This window comes from Mobula hypostoma, chromosome 6, assembly GCF_963921235.1.
Source record: "Mobula hypostoma chromosome 6, sMobHyp1.1, whole genome shotgun sequence".
Lineage (NCBI taxonomy): Eukaryota > Metazoa > Chordata > Chondrichthyes > Myliobatiformes > Myliobatidae > Mobula > Mobula hypostoma.
Window position 1 is genome coordinate 57,243,687 of NC_086102.1, and position 17,914 is coordinate 57,261,600.

Here is a 17,914-nt window from a genome sequence, read left to right on the forward strand (position 1 = left end):
TTTATGTGACCCTCTCCTCCCCCTCAACACCTGCTCTGTGACAAGAGACTAGTATACTCAATTCTCCCTCACAATATCCTGCTTTGGATTTCTTTAAACCTCAACAATGGATTTTGTTCATAGCAGACAGTGCTGTAGAGGATTAAACAATAAGTGGACATTCAGTGCATATGAATGCACAAAACACATATGAACAGAGACATGATTATTATACATGCACATTTTTGATCCAGATTGTCATAAGAGAAGGGAATGATGAAGCAAAATGATTCATTTCTTCTACATAATTCAAGCAGAAATCCTCCAGTTTTCCTTCTCGCCCTCTCTGCCTGCCACGAGCACACAGTCTGTTTCACACTTACAATATGTGTTGACATTGTGCTCATCTCAGTGTATAAGTTATCATTTTAAGTGAGATGTTCTGCAAGAATGGCTGTATTTCTGAAGCTGCTATTTTAGCAGTGAAATCCATCAAAGCCTACGGTTGCCAAGAAGTGCAAGGACCCAGTAATCAACCTTTATTTACAACAATACACTTGAGCAAGAAAGAGTTACTTTTATCCCACCATTTGCATTTTTGATCACCTCAGTGCTTCCAGGGAAGAATAATTTGCCAAAAAGAAGAAAATCCCGAAAAGATCCAAAACAACAATCTTTCAATGTTTCCTTTAAAGCATTCGCAGCTTTCCGCAATGTATTATCTTTTTCCAGGCTCTCTGTAAGCAGTTATTATGTAACCCTTTCAGTACTTGAGGGTGCCTGCAACTCAGGGCACACTGACCCGCTTTCTGTTTCTCTACATTTTCAAAGATATTGTTCAGACTACTACACGAACATTTTGAACAAGATAGCAAGCAAGCTGCGGAACTGCAATATCTGACCTGCATAACAGTGAGGCAATCAGAATTCTCTCAGATCTTAAGCCAGTGAGTATTATGTTAAAAAGAGCCAAAGAAATAAATTGTCTCAGAGGACTGGAAAAAGCAACAGGGTGTTAATGAGCCATTGTTTGTACTTCGTTCCACATAATTAGTTGCATTTCCTACCTGAGGATAGCCGTGTTTCCCTGCCTGATGGTGATGTTGTCCGTCCCCCTGGAAAAGTCCACGCTTCTAACCGGCAGTCCTGTTGGAAGAAGGCAGAGAAATCTCAGAAGGATTGCGGGTAGTGGGCGCTGATAAAAAGGACCCCGAGATACCATTGTCAGGGCAGTACAAGCAGGCCGGACTAAAAAAGAAAAAGCTCTCCCAAACACTCTGGCAACACTAAAGCTGTCTTCACTAATAACAAGCTTTGCAATTCCAAGCACCAGCTGAGTTCCCACTAATCTGACAGCAGAGGCATCACTTGTAAGAGATATGTGAAGCGATGCTCTGAGCGTGAATTGACTGCTTTCCTCCTCACGCTTCTTTACTTCACCTCCCCCCCCCACACCAAACAAAACCCCCTCCCCAACCCCCGCCCCCCCACCACCACCGCCATCACCACTGCCACCCTTTTGGCAGCACGCTTGATGAAGGTCTGATACCACTCCATCACCATGGCAACAGCTCCATCTGAGGCAACTCGACCCAGACAACAGAATTGTGCTTTGAGGCAGAAACTTACCAAGCTGCTAAAGTGAGGAATAAAGTTAAATCCCTTTTTTTTTGGCAAAAGTAATATATTTTGCAAATCAAACTTGCAAACACCGAAGTGTTCAGCACTGGATGACTGATGCTGACAAAATCTAGCAGTAATTATCTGTGGCACTTCATTCTTGCGGTGAAAAGTCTGAATATAACACCTAATAAAATTATCTGAATGCAGTAATTTTATACTGCAAATGGGAACAGAGAAGTGACTAAAGCACAAAATTAAAGATAAGCCTTGTTAATCAATGTAAAGTGCCTATTCATAACATTATAAAACACATTGGTAAAACAACTGCATTTAAATACTTCTGCGAGGGTCGTCATTTTAGACCAAGTTCTTTGAGTATGTAGATGAGATCTGTAAATGCTGCCCAGATTAAAGTTCAGAGGAGTAAAGAGTTCATTGGCCAATATCCATTGAAATATTAAAACTTACTGTTGCTGACTTATGGGTGCTAACCAACAGCATCCATAAAGTTCTTACTGCAACTTGGCCAGACAGTTGACTGTGACTCTAACCTGGGCCTTAGCCTGATTTTAATCACTTCAGCAACCATATTTTCTCCAAAAGTCCCATAGGTTTGCCCTTTTGCAAATTACCTTGCTAAATTAGACCCTCAGACTGAGCTTTTGGAATTTAGATTTGTATCTTTAATGAATCTCTTTTGGTGATTTACATCAACAATAAAAAAGGACAATTGGTACAAGCCTGATGCCTGGTCCATTTGAAAACAAAATATGAATCAGACTCAGGTTCAGATTTATTTGTCACATGCACATCAAAACATACAGTGAAATGCTTCATTTGCATTCACAATAGGCACACCCAAGGATGTGCTGGTGTCACCAAACATTCTGAATACACAAAGTATCCCACAGAACAACCCAACCAACAACAGCAAAACAAACCCCTTTCACCCCTACAGACAGTTGTGCAAACCCCATGACAGGTCACCTCCAGACTTCCAGTCCTTGCTCCCAGATTCTCAGACTTACAGACAGGCTTCCAACTGCGGACTTCATCCAGGACTTGCCAATGTAAGGTTTGACCTTTAGACATTGACTTCCAAACTCCCACTATCCTCCAATCCCAGTGACCCTGAGCCTTTGCGACTCCTTCACAGGCTCATGACTCCTTTGGGCCTCTGCCTTCAGTCTTCAACCATCCAGCTTCTACCTCTGGACTTGCCAGGGCCTGGACATTGACCTTTGGCTTTGCTCTCCAAATTTCGCTGTATTTAACCCTTGGGCCTCAAATTTCAAATTCACATGGGCAACCTAACCCAGTTACCTAGAGTTGAGTGGGGGGAGGAGTGGTCACCAGCCCCTGGAACTTGTTGCTCTGTACAGACCTCTCCAACCTGAGGAACACCTGTCTTGTCAGCATCTATGACTCAACTTCTGAAATTGCCAATGTTTGACCATGGAGCACACTAACTTGGACTCAAACACCTGCCCAGGCACTTAATTTACTCCCCCTGACCTCTAATTCCCTCTCAGCCATGTCTCTATACCTTAACAGGATCCCAAACTCCCCGTTCTGTCCCCAAACCATCCCTGCAAACCGATGACATCTCAAATGTAAGATCATTCCTGGGTGGTGCAAGTGAATGTTTTTTTCTTTAATAAATGAGGAGTCAATTGGTCACCCCAGCTCACATGGCTGAAGAATAGAAGAGATGTAATGAATAACATGATCCAATATCCCCTGTTGGAAATCCTTGTTCTTTCCCCTTCGTGTTTATATGATGTCAAAACTCACTGAGTTGACCAACTCCATTCATCCTTTGACATGCTTTTGTTGGAACTCCACTGAGCTTATCTCTTACCTAAAAATTCATTTTATTAGTTATTCTTCCATTTTGATCTTAGGCCCACCAAATAGGTGGGTTCCGCCATAAATAGAAATAAATAGGTTTACTACACAACCTGTTCCTTCATTCTGTTATCTTCTTTTGTTTCTTTCAATGAGGGTATTCTTCATTTTATAGTGTGATTTATCAACAATATCCGATAAGCAGGTGATTTGGAGGAGGGGCAGGATATATGGCTTGGTGCAGACAGCGTATTGCAAACAAAACCAATTAACTCAGAAAACAATGACCATCTTATGCACAGAGAAATATAAATTACAGTAAGCACTCTTAGGTGCTTGAGAGGTGCAGTGAGGGGTGACATCATTGAAATCTATCTCATGTTGAAATAAAGTGGATGTGGAGAATTTGCTTTCTTTCATGGGAGAGTCTAAGACCAGAGGATACAGAATAGAGGGCCATCCTTTAGAATGGAGGTGAGGAATTTTGTTAGGCAGAGAATAGTAAATCTGTCTATTTCCTTGCCATAGGCGGCTGTGGAGGCTATGTCATTGGGTATATTTAAGGCGGTAGAGGTTAATAGATTCTTAATTAGTCAGGGCTTGGTGAGGTGGGGGAGCCATGATGAAATGGCGGAGCATATTCGATGGGCCAGAAGACCTAATTCCTAAATCTTATGGTCTTGTTAGAGGCAGGGTCTTTATATTTGTCAGAAAAAATGCAGTGAATGGAGTATAGTTATATATAAATTATGCTCACAATATCAATCTTTGTTACTTGCTGCAGTATGGATTGTAAGCTTGATTGGGTCATCTCAATAACCCCAACTTCAGCATTGTCACAATGTGCAGCCTTTCTTAAAAGAGAGTTCAGGATTGGGATTTACATGGAGACACCATATAGCAATGAAAGAAGTTGAGAAAATTTAATCTGTGAATATAAGATATAAGTCAAGGAAATATTTAATACTGTAAAATGGATTCTGCGGGATTGGAGCGTAAAGCTGCAGTCAGAGGTTCAAGTGTTGACTGTGACTTGATCAGAAGAAGAGTTAGCAGTTATTAATCAGTCTGTGCTGGTAAAGTGCAACAACTCATTAAAACAAAGCAACCATCCAAGAAAGGAGAAGCTAATTCCATCCATCACATTCTGTAACAACAACTTCTTTGAGCAGAGAATGAAGCTCTTCAGTGGCAGCTGTCCAGGGATCAATGGCCTCCACTATTTCCCTTTCTAGCTACAGAAACAAGAAGTGTGATGAACAGTGGGGGTGGGGGGGGGGTGCGGGAACAAATCAAGAATAACCTGCAGGAACTGTACAGTAAAAAGTACATCAGCACCTTTTTTGTCAGTAACTTTGTGCATTTTTACCAATTTAATGTTACAATGATTTCTGCCTTTAGGCATTGCTTGCATAAACTGAATTTACATCATCTGATTCCAGTACATTTCCAAATTGATCATCAGAAACTCCCACTGCTGCACACATTTAAACAAATACTGCAACCAAACATGTCTAGATTGTGTGGAAAAGGCTTCTCATGTAAACAAGTTAGTAATCAGCTGTATCTGATATGGCAGCACAGTGGAAAGTACAATAATATGCTTTCTAAACTCAGAATAAACACAGAGATTTCACTATAATCTACATTTCACTCCCTGACAAATTCATAAGAATAATTAATGTAAGGACTGGTATTCCAATATGGTGCAAAATTTCAGGTGCCAAACATATTCATTGAGCTAATATTTGATCTTTCTTTTTTGAAGGGCAATACCTTGTGGAGAACTGTTCCTTTGACAATGGCAGTGTTTTGGTACCATACTCAAATTCATGTATGAGTCTGCACAGCATGTTTTTGCAAGCTGTTCAACTGTGAAGAGGTCACAGCTTAATCTCATCCCACTCCTTAGTGTTACTGGCATGTGCTCTTGCAGACATAAAGAAATACCAATTAGCTGCACCACCTAAATGCTTTTCTGTGTCTCACTCCATGAGCAAGACATTGATGCTTGTTGAAGCATCTCTGTGAATGTGAAATCTGAAATGAATTTCCTTTGACCATGAGTTAAACCTCAGCTGCTTCATCCACGTGGGTTAGAAAGCATTTTGGGTAATTCACTGGCCTTTGAACTATTGAGGAACTAGATTAACCTTCATGAATCTAATGTCTTCTTGTCAATGAACCCTGGATCTTAATAGATATCAGTTTTAAAGCAGTTTGAGGAGAAAAAAAAATGGACAAAGTAGTCAAAATTGGAATTGTTGCCCATTTCCTAACTCTTCCTTGTCAGTGGCACAGTCATATTTTTAATTTAAAAAATGCTTATTTGTGGATTCCCTTGTCATGGCAGCTGTTTTTGTACCATGGTTGTTATAGCAAACCTAAACAAAGAGCATAAAGTAATAGTCCCCTGAGTAATTTTGTTCAAAAGAGTTAAACCTTTTGAACAGACTGTATATTTTCCTCTGTAGATGTTACTGACTTGCTGTGTTCCTCCATCATTGTGTGTGTTCTCAAGCTTTCCAGCACCTGCAGAATCTCTTCTGTCTAAGAAAAGCATACATGGAAACAATGTAAAAAAGTGATAAATAGTAGCAGAGGGCAATTAGGCTCTGACTCAACTTGCTTGTGTTCAAAAGATAAATTATGTGCAAAACTCTTTATGTGTGTCTTGTATGAGAGAATAACAATTCTAGAAACCATATCTTAATCATATAACTTCATGAAATATAGCACTCCTCTAATGAAAGCCAGCCCTAACCGCTCTGGAAATCGAGTGTGCATGTGCCAAAGGTCAACATTGCTGTGTACAGTGACACAGAAAATAAGACATATAAGAAGTAGGTTCATTCCAAATTAAAGCTGATCCCACTCACATATGCTTTCAATTGTTCAACCATCCAACAGTCTAATCTGCTTAATTCACAAACCAGTCTGCCAGAAAGTAGCACTACACGAATAAACCATGGTTTTCAGATTCTGAGGAAAACAACTGGGAACGTGATCCAAGATAAATAATCTAAATCAGGAATGCTTATTTCTCATTTCTGAGTGCCACCTAACATCCTGAGTTTCAGAAATAGTGATCTATTTCTTAAATCCAAACCTTTTATAAAGGAAATGATTCTTGTATTACATCTGATCTTGTGCTAGATTTTTGATCTTAGTGTGATCTCTTAGAAACTAATCTCATACAAACTATGATATAAAATGAATGAATGAGTTTTTGCAAGCTGTGAGACAGCTATGTGAATGGTCTAATATTAGGGACATATATCAACTCCATCACAAAAGCAGCTACAAAAAAGGCCTGCTGAAAGTTAATGGTCTCCTCTACTACCATTCACATTTTAATGTTAAAAGTGGCATGTTTGCAGCCCAGATTTATTGTAAATCACACCGGTCAATCCAAAGAAACAGAGAGGATTATACCCAAACACTAATGAGTTTTGCTCTTCTTAATTGCAAACAAGCAAAAATATATACCTTACATGCTTTTTGTTATAGAGTCATAGAGCACAGCAGCACAGAAGCAGGCCATTCGGCCTATCTAGTCTGTGCTGACCTTATTTTCTGATTGTCCCTTCAATGCGCACCGACCATAGCCGTCCACACCACTCTCATCCACGTATGTATCGAAACTCTCTTAAATATTACAACTGAACCCACATCTATCACTTCTACTTGCAGCTTATTCCACATTTGCACTACCCTTGTGTGAAGAAGTTCCGCCTCATGTTCCCCTTAAATATTTCACCTTTCACCTTTCCCTATAACTTCTAGTTCTAGTCTCACCCAACCTCAGGGGAAAAGGCCTGCATGCATGTGCCCCTGTCTATATCCCTACCCCTCATAACTTAGTATACCTTTTTCAAATTTTCCCTCATTCTATTAAACTCCAGGGAATAAAGTCCTTTTGTCTATGAAGTTACTAAAGATTTGAAACTCGCTAACACAAGTATGAAGTGCAATCTAGCTGAAATGCACTTCCTGATTCATTTTCTGTGATTATGTTAGATTTTCATTCCAGAATTAACAATACAAGAATGCGAGGAATCCAGGAAGTCTGAAATATGCCTAATTTGGGTTCAGTAAATTGGATTTGTTTTGATAGTAAACCGTGTCAGATATAGACTCTGTACTGCTGCAATAAGAATGCAAAAAGAAAATGATGCACACCCTTCCACAAATAGCACTCTTATTGTACTGAACCAGGATCCATAGCTTTGCTGTTCCTCCCAAACTTTATCAATCACTATTGGCCTCAGTTATTCCATTGTTCTTGGTGATCTACTTCACACTCCAGAGAGAGGCCCTCCATTGGTCAGGGCTTTCCACAGATGATTCGTTCCAGCTGACTACATTCAGTCAATATGCAAGTTAGTATGCAAGCCAGGGCAGTACGATATGGAGGGCAAGCTCCCCCTTTTTCCATGTAACTGAAGAATCCAAAGGAATGGCCAAGACCAACAGAATTTTTTCATGGGTTTACTCCTGAAACCTTCGATATAGCCGCAAAGCAGTGGAGGTTTGAGATCAGAGTTTTCCCTCTCCCTGATGAGCTGCCAACCACAGCTAATGAGCCCATCTGCCTGAAGTAACTGGTCTTAAGCACCAATAATCCACCTTTTTCCTTTCTCTTGTCAGTAGAAACAGTTCTGCTGGGCTTAGTAGCTAAGCCACTTGTAAAGTCCTGGAGCTGGACTTGGCTGTCTGAGACGACTAGAAATGCACACCATTGAGAGTATTTAATAGGTAGTGGGAGCTTATCACCATCCCCACCCCCACACCTCCTGGGTATGACAACCTTAAGAACCCTTTGCACACCACTTCAAAGATATTATATTACTTAAATAACAATGGCTTCTCCCAGTGATATCTTTGGTAGAATTCTGGGTTGACACAGAATCACTCAAGTATTTTGAAGTTTAATTTGAAAATTATTGCCTTTGTCTAGAGATTTCTTATCAGTCTTGTCCTTCTCCAATTTGGTAACCTGCTGTACTTTATCAGTTCTCAGCTCTTCACTACTTTTAACATCTTGCATATCTCCAAATTTAATCACTATCATAGTTAATCTCAACCTTAGCTGTGTAGCCTGAAGCTCTGGCATTCGCTGGAAAACAAAATTGTCCCTGGTTCTCTCTAGTACTTCGCAGTGATCCTTAACAAACCATTTTCTTGACTAAGATTTTGGTTATTTGGCCTAATATACAGCATGTTATTAAATTTAACATGTCTCTTTTTATTTGTTTGTATTCACCTAGAGTGTGCCAGTTATCAGCAGCTCAACAGAAAAGTTAAAATGAGCTCCAAATCCCCATATACATCATGTGTTGGGCCTACCAGTGTCAGCAAAGTGATTAATCCCTTTGCCCAGTACAAGCCATCTTTCTGGTGTAAGCCAATTATTTTTGCATAAATAGACAAATGGTGAAATACTTTCATAATTAAAAGAAGTTATAACAATTCCAAAGTTTCATTTGTTAACTATTAAACTTGCATTAAATGCCAAAGCCATGAGATTTCATGAAAATTATATTTCTACAGGCTTTTAAGAATATTATTTCTTTTTTTGGAATCCAGGTGCCCTAGTGAGTTTAGCATTTATTGTTTAACCCTAACTACTCTTGAGAAGGCCACGGAATCTTGGATTTATGGAATGAAAAAGTCACACAGCAGAGAAACACACTCTTCAGTCCACTGCATCAACCATAGTAATCTGACTTAAATTCAATTTTCTGTGCATTCCCATCTAGATAAAAGTGACCCACCTTGTAGAACTGATGCAGTTCATCTAGCGCGGAATCTCCCTGCAGTATGTTCAGCAGGGAGAAGCAGAATTTATATTAATAATTATGACAAAACAGCAATAACTTTATCCAGGATAATATGCAGCTTGGAATGCAACTTCTAGGCCTCATACTTCATTGCTGCAATTTGCAATCAACATAATTTGCACCAATTTAATTCCTATACCGCTACGATTTTTTTGCAATCAAGTCTAAAAGGCTTCAATGTCAGGCTGAATTTAAAAGTTCTGAAGATCATCACTGCAAACTGCATTCCCTAAGAGATAAGTTAACATCATAATTAAATCACCCTTGCCATTAAATTTTAGATAGCTTGACACAATTATCTGGCATCTCCTTCTAGCTGACAGAGGAAGCAGTTGACGTGCATCAGGCTTCTCAGAACTTTAATCTGGATCATCCAAGAGTATTTCTATCATTGCTTTTCGACCTCCAATGGAGATACTTAAGAGACAAGAAGGAAATGCTTTGGGGAGAGAAAAAGTTTTTTAATACACCTACTTAAAATCACTAATTGATTGCAATATTTCAATTTTATAGTTTATTTACTCTGCTACTTTGAAGCCTTGTTTGTTAAACTTGGTTTAAAATATGGAAAACGTCTCAAGTAAAAGAAACTGCAAGTGAAGAAAACAGATGCATACAAGAATGAATTATACCTTTGAACAAAAGGAACCTTGAAATACTCAAAACTTGTTTTGATGTTGATTCTTTAAAATAATTAAAATCATGGATGACAACTTTGTGTAGACAATGCTTCTTTTTCAAATGAGCTGCAATAACATTCCTCACCTCAGTAAAAGTATCTGAATTATGATTTCCCAAACAATAGAAAACAAAATCTATCAATTTTAATCTAGTGAGTCTCTCAAGTGCACTGAATGGTTTCTAATAAGGGCTGCTGAAGCTTCAACGGGAAAAATACAGTTGGGGAGAAATCCATTTTGGATTTGTGAATCAGCAATTTAAATATGTTCCAGATGTTTGCAAAATCAGGCAGGGTAAACAAGCTATCACGCTGCTCAAGATAATTTTGCTTCCATCAGATTTACAAAATTTATGAATCGCTCTGAATATTAGTAAACAAGTCCTACACGCAGCATGGCAGAGCTATACTTGGACAATGAATTTTCTAGTCATTACAAATGTTTCACAAACACCAATTAGTCTCTCCTCAAAGAAGCCTTGGATTCAATCATAAGATTAAACCTCCTTCGCACTTTTCTCTTTTCAGTAGTCCATTGTACTGCTCAAAACCACACTGAATTCATGCATTCAGTCCAAATTACTTTTGTAAAACGTGTATTTTGCAATTCTTTGCATCAGTTCTAAAAACTCCATTGGTCTGCATCTGTTCCTTTTGTTCTTTAATCACAGACTTTACAATGAACCAAATGACATTCATTTAAATTTCAAGCTGGGGAATTCATAGTGCTGTCTTAGCACAGTGGCCTTTTACCTCTGGGGCTTGTATTAAATTCAGCCTGCAATGTTAATATTAAAGAATCACAGTTCTAGAGTTTGCAGAGATCACATATAAAATTAATCTGGTTAGTCTCAACCCAGTAACATGCATGGATCCACAGAGAGAACTGCTCCTAATATGACATTAAATTGCAAATGTCATTCAGAAACTAAAAATATCACATTTGGAGACCCTCTTCAGAAACTGGATGACTGTGGTGGAGTGCGCTTTTCTTAGCCCCTATCAGTACATTACCAAACCAAAGAGTGCTTAATATGGAATGGTTAGATTTGCTAGATGGGAAAATATCTTCTTCCTCTTCCACTGAGCGTTAACTTTCACCAAAATAAACAAAATGTGCAGCATAGTTTAAATTATACTCTATAAAGACTCCTGAAAGCTTAGTATTATGACCTCAGATGGATAACTTATGAATCTAGGTAGACGCTCTGAAAAATAGGAAAGTGCATAATTACTTATGATGGCAACACATATACAGTGTTACCAGTCATCAGACTTGATATATTATGCAGAAATGTAGGTGCATTATTGTTAAAAGAATGCTGATTTCAATTCTCACATCTTGTCACTTAAGATCCTAAGCTTCTCAACAGATGTCCCTATCCCATCCCCTCCATGCCGGATCTATGATGCAGTAACTGTTACTGGTTACTGCTATTCTTTACCTTCTTAAGCCCATCATCCATTCTGGGACATAGGCCACTGACAGGAGCTTGCTGGAGTCCTTTGTCCTGGGCTACTCATTCAATTTGTCCGCGGGTGTAGCCCATCCTCTTGTTGTACCCCTCCTTTCCTAGGAATGAGGTCTTTGGAGCTTTAATTGACATTTCTTTAGCTCTGGGTTTTTACACGATAGGGTTGCTAGCCCTATGCCCAAACTCCCTCCTTTTGCAGTTGGGCTGCCTGTTACGAGACAATATCTGCTATTTGTCAAGTAGGGGACTGTGCACAATTCTGATTTGATGGAGACAGACGTGAGAGCACAGCGGAACATCTGGAAAACTTCTGAAATACCTGCTTTGCTACTGCTGCTACTGTGTGGTAACCGGAATCTTCGGAGCTGAAGGCCCCGAAATCCTTGGCTTTGCATGTTTCAGCGGCCAGGGAGAGGTCGAAGGCACTCGGGAGGCTGTATCGGAGAGGCTGCTCGGAGTTTTCGGACAGATGGACTCAGGGTCGGCTGGGGTCGGCTGCTTCCAAGGTATCGGCAAGTTGACGGTGCCTGGAAGTTTATGGCAGGGAGTTTCTCCCTTTTGCCGCCGGCTATCGGGGACACGGGAGTCGATCGACTCGGGACTTTGAGACTTTTTTTTACTGTGCCTATGGTCTGTTCTTTATCAAATTATGGTATTGCTTTGCATTGCTGTAACTTCTGTAACTTTATGTTATAATTATGTAGTTCTGTCAGTGTCAGTCTTTGGTCTGCCTTGTTTTCTGTGATATCACTCCGGAGAAACATTGTATCATTTCTTAATGCATGTATGCATTTCTAAATGACAATAAAAGAGGACTGAGTGTTCTCATAATCTAAAAAAAAATCTCAAGGTTGTACAATGTTTACAAACTTTGATCATACAATGCACTTTGAACTTTGAGCTTGGAATCGTCCATGATGCAGTTGTTATGCTATTGCTTGTCCACAAAATTGCTGGGAGATCAGCATGTAATATTCCTTTACTGTGGACAACTTCAAGTCATCTCAGACTGCTGTCAGCTCTAGGAGTATAAAGACTTCATTTAACAAGGGTTTTCTCACCAATCACCCAGATCATTAGGAATCATCATATGCTGAGCCTAGAATTCTTGTTTTTCCAGTGCATGATATTTCAAAGAAAAATCATGTTTTATCTGAATTTTAAATACATTTCAATCTTCCTGCTATTGATCCAGTACACCAGACACATAATTGCCTGGATACGCACAACAGATAATTTCTCAGCAAATACAAACCATGTATCACAGGCACTAACCTCCTTCCACCATAAAACCTCAGATTTATGGAGTTCAATATGCAGTGCTCAAACCCACTGTTGCCACATTAAAATGGATTGACAAAAAGCGAATGGAGTGCACAATTTTAAGAAATATCCATTTTAGATAAATGCAAGGACTGAATTCAAGTGTAGAACCTAATCTTGGAATCAACTCAATTGCTTCAGCCTGAGCTTCATAGTTAACTCCTTATTCTCTTCATTATATGCAATAACATTTTCAAATATTCCCTATGAACTATGTGGCCACTTACTGATAAGATTGGAAATGTTGCAATTTGTGTTGGTTTAGTCAACTGACCTTGGAATACTGAGTCCAACGCTTTCATCACCCAATTGCTATACCAAATATACTTTCTGCAGCAGTTGCTTAAGTTATAGGAGAGGAAGCATTGGTTAGTTTACCCCAGACTATCCCAGGGAACCGATTTAAGAACAGTTTAACTTAATTCCAAGAAGATATCAATTTTGGGATTTGCAATTCTTGTGTCCTAACCATAAAATGGATAAGGTGTGAGCCAACAACGAAGAGTAGTAAATACCTTCCCACTCCTGAACCCCCTCCCACTATCGAACTAGAAATTAATTTAAAAGTACACTTGTGCATGACTGGTTTCTTGCTGCGAAGGGCCAGTTTTATACTGTTGTGGAATCTTTGGTGCTAAGTCAAAACGTTGTTGTGCCTAACCATGTTCCTTTGATAGATGTCAGAAATTGTCAGACATCACAGCTTTTTAACTTGCTTTTATGTATTTCAGGATCATTTTGAATGAGTTCTGCTGTTGGTCTTCCTAAAAGATGCTGCTGGAGTTAGTCATATTTTTGAAATTCACCTTGTGCAGTTCACAGCTTAAAAAGTATAAATTGCAATTATCATGCATTACCAGAGCCCAGGGTGACCCTCAAATGGTTGCAAGTTCCTGTGATTTGCTCTCAGTGATCAAGGCCCTTTTAAATTATATAAAAAAAATTACATGGGATGTGAGTATTGCTGGTATATCTGGTATTCTGATAGCCGTGAATAATTGCCCTTGACAAGATGATTATGAGCCACCTTTCTAAAATGTCAAAATTATTTTCCACTGGAGATAATTCTGCTATGTTGTTGGGTAGAGAGTTCTAGAATTTAGATCCAGAGACAATAAAGGAATGGTAAGATGCATGCCGTGGCCACTTTATTAGGTACACCAGTACACCTGCTCGTTAGTGCAAAAATATCTAATCAGCCAATCATGTGGCAACAACTCAATGCACAAAAGCATGCAAACATGGTCAAAAGGTTCATTATTTGTTCAGACCAAAGACTGGAATGGGGAAGAAATGTGATCTTAGTGACTTTGTCTGTGAAACAATTGTTGGTACGAGATGGGATGGTTTGAATATCTCAGAAACTGCTGATCTCCTGGGATTTTCATACACAACAGTCTCTAGAGCTTACACAGAATGGCACAAAAACAATTTTAAAAAAAACATCCAATGGTCTGTGGATGAAAATGCCTTGCTAATGAGAGAGGTCAGACAAGAATGGTCGGACTGGTTCAAACTGACAGGAGGGCGACAGTAACTCAAAGAACCGCATACTAGTGTGGAAGAGCATCTCTGAATGCACAACATGTCGACCCTTGAAGTGAATGGGCTGCAGAAGCAGAAAACCCTGAACATGTACTCAGTGGTTACTTTATTAGGTACAGGGCTAGAGTGGCCACTCAGTGTACTTCTATCAGAAGGGTGTATTACTTCGAGTCACAGAGAGCAGCTCACCCACCATGTCTGTATCAGCTGTCAAGTAAATATCTAAACTTATCGCAATCATCTTCATTTGGTCTGTAACTTATTCTACCTTGGTGTTCTAAGCATTTGTCTGAGTACAGTAAATGTTATGAAGATACCTAGCTTCAACACTTCCTCAGGGAGTGTAGATCAGACTTCAGCTGTCCTCTGTGGGAAGGATTCTTCCTCAGATCTGTTCCAAACCTCTTAGGCATCCCCATAAACCTACATCCTGGGATCTTAGATACCTCTGCCACAGGATAATCCTTCTTACTATTTATGCAGTCTAAGCTCCTCTGCCTCTGTTGCTCAAACACAACTCATCCAGATTACTCACAAATGAAGAGTCCCATCCCAACAACATCCTGGTGAATTGTCTCTACACCCTCTTCAGTGCAACCATATTCTTCCTACAATATAGTGACTAGTACTGCACACAATATTCCACCTGTAGCCTTACATAACATTTCATTATTTTGTACCATAATTTCTCTGCTCATATTCTAATGAAGACAAGTATCATGTATGTCAATTTCACCATCCTATCTACCTTTGCTGCCATTTTCACAGATCTTTTGGATTTGTACATGAACATACTTCTGATCTTCAAATAATCCCTTGTCCCTACCCTTCATGGTACATGTACCACACTTACTTGTTCACAGCAGAATATATTACCTCACACTTATCAGCATTAAGTTCCACCTGCAACTGCTCTGGCTAGCTTAACATTTTGTAACCAAAAATGACCTTTCTTATTAGCAACAACACTACCAATTTTCAAGATGTCAGCAAACTTATTAATCGTATTCATTCATATCCAAATCAGTACTGTATGTAAATAACAGCAAAGGTCCTAGCACTGATCTTCGTGGTACACCACTGGTTAGGGCCTTCCAATCACAAAAGCAACACACCCCCACACTATCATACTCAGCATCATAAATGCAAGCCAATTTTACATCTATTTTGCCTTGGATTCAAAGCACCAAATTGACTAGTGCGCCTCAAATTACCCTTAAAAATATCTTGCTGATCTCAATGTAATCCACATCAAACACACTGCTTTCAACGATATATTTCATTACCTTTTCAAAAACCCAATTAAATAAATCAGATGGAACCCTGCTGACAAGCCTTGATCAATCCCTGCCCTTTAAAGTGCAGATTAATCCACTTTAATCCTCATTAATCTTGATTTGTAGGGAAACACCAGGTGGTGACACTCCCATATAACTGTTGTCTTTATACTACTTCTTGTGGAGGTTTTGGGTCTGGGAGGTATTGCCAATGTAGTCTGTGTGATGAACTCCAGTGGATTTTGTAGATAGTATGCATTGCAGACACAGTACCCTGATATTGGAAAGTTCAGACAGGCATGTCAATCAAGAAATCTGCTTTGTACTTGGTGGAGTCAACTTTCCTGAGCTACACTCAACCAGGCAAGTCAGAATATTAGGTGATGTTCCTGAGTTGCGAATTGCAGGTGGTAGTAATTCATTGGAGAGTCACTGGCCAAAGGATACATTGTCTCTGAACTGTTTTTGCAGCTAAACATTTGTGGGCTTTAACAGTTAAGCTTATGGCCAGAGTCAAAGGGTCACACAGCATGGAAACAGGGCCTTCTGACCATGTAATCTCTGCTATGTTGCCCAGTGAGCTACTCGCCTCTGCTGTTGACAGTTGTAGCCCTCCAAATTTCTCCTGCCAATGTTGGTATCTATGTCAGGATCAATGGAATGGTGATTTTGTGGGATTTCTGATAACACCAATTTTGAGGTGGTAGGTGTTGGCTCTGTCTAGTTGGATATAATTATTGACTAGCACAGAGATCTGCATGACACAACTGTTAATTGAAATCACTAGCAAATACCTGCTAGGTACTGCTGCAAGTAGGTGCTGGGGCTTCTTTTAATAAAGAGCTGGAACCATCATAGAAAATCTCCTCCTTTCATCTGCTGATGGAAGGGAGATCATTAATGAAATTGCTGAAGATGCTTGTCCCTAGAAGACTCCTCCAAATAACTCATGCAACAACATTTTAAAGCTGAGATGATTGACTACACAATAACCATTTTCCTCTATTTGAGGTATGACTCCAGCCATCAAAGGATTTTTTTTTTTCTTGACTGGTTTCCCGAGATCACAATGTTGCCACACTTAATCAAATACTACCTGCCTGATAAAGGCAGGGAATCTCACCTCACTCCTAGAATTCAGCCCTTTTGTTTCTATTTTGACCAAAGCAAAAAATGTCCAGAGCTAATTGGTCCTATAAAAACTGAGAATTAATGAGAAGGCTTCTTCAGAATAAATTCTGTCAGAAATCATTGTTCATAACGTTCTCCATCATTTTGTTGATAATGAGTATAAGACTGCTCTGATGGTGATTAACTGTCCCATAATTATTCACAGGTGAAAGAAGATGAAAATGGTTAATCTTAATCAGGTCCTTTCCCTTGAACCATGAAATTCAAGTTTCTGCATTCTATCATCCAAGTAACAATTCCAAGTGTGAACCTTTAAATGGTATAAATGGCATAGCATTATCAAATGTATCACTGTGTACTACTCATAAAACCAATTTATAGATAAGGCATCACTGTACCTTTAAATCACAAGCCACAACAAGGAGAATGCCAATGATAAATGGAGTTCTGGTCTTTTCAGTAAAACAAATGTTAAGATGTCTAAATTTGAGAGAATGTCATTTGTATTATTTAGTGTTATTTAATGGTTTCTATGCACATCCTGGGCACATTCTGTTGTTCAAAAATCCAGAATTTCATTGAACCTCTAAAAAGAGAGTGTCATCAAAGAAGCCACAAATCTAAAAAAGGCCATCACTGAAAATTATAAAACTTCTTACTTCAGAACAATCAGGCAGCAAGTTGTTCATTCTGAGGTTTCCCTTGAGGAAAACAACATCATACTGAAAAGAAGCTTGATGCTTGTCACTTTCTGCTAACTTTCATTTTTTTTTGTCAGCTGATAAATCAAAAGTGACAGTAAAAGAGCCTCAACGGCATATTAGCGTGCATAGCCATTACTCTTTAATGTTGTGCTGGAAGTATATATAACGTTGTGCTGCTGATGAAGTTCATGTTACAAACAAAATGAATAATATTCAGCAATACGGATTATTTAGCATCATCCTATATTTAGCCCATATGGGGAAAATGTATAAGTTTGTCTCTTCTGCATAATACTTGAGTCTATCTTTTTTATTTTTTATTTTATTATTAGTTATAATTGATCACATGTTTTAATTCATTGAGTTCATAAACATAGAGTATTTAGTCATTCAAGCCTTGATATAATTAAGTTCAGCCACTCAGGTTGGCCCTGAACTTAGATCCTGTGTGAGGAGTTCATACATTCTCCCTGTGACTCCCCCCAGT

The 17,914-nt window shown here is 39.1% G+C and overlaps 1 protein-coding gene across 8 annotated transcripts in view; it reads right to left on the minus strand.

Annotated features, from left to right (window-relative positions):
- The window catches only part of LOC134348058 (limbic system-associated membrane protein-like), a 2,069,602-nt gene that overhangs the window by 867,558 nt on the left and 1,184,130 nt on the right, over positions 1–17,914 (minus strand). For 6 of the 8 annotated variants that reach the window (XM_063050866.1, XM_063050865.1, XM_063050861.1 and 3 more), the window contains exon 1: positions 1,047–1,359. In XM_063050866.1, coding sequence (XP_062906936.1) covers positions 1,047–1,201 — 155 coding nt within the window. In that variant the 5' untranslated portion in view covers positions 1,202–1,359. Of the gene's footprint in view, positions 1–1,046; positions 1,360–17,914 lie in introns of those variants that run through there. The other 2 variants (XM_063050863.1, XM_063050862.1) reach the window with 1 other exon arrangement.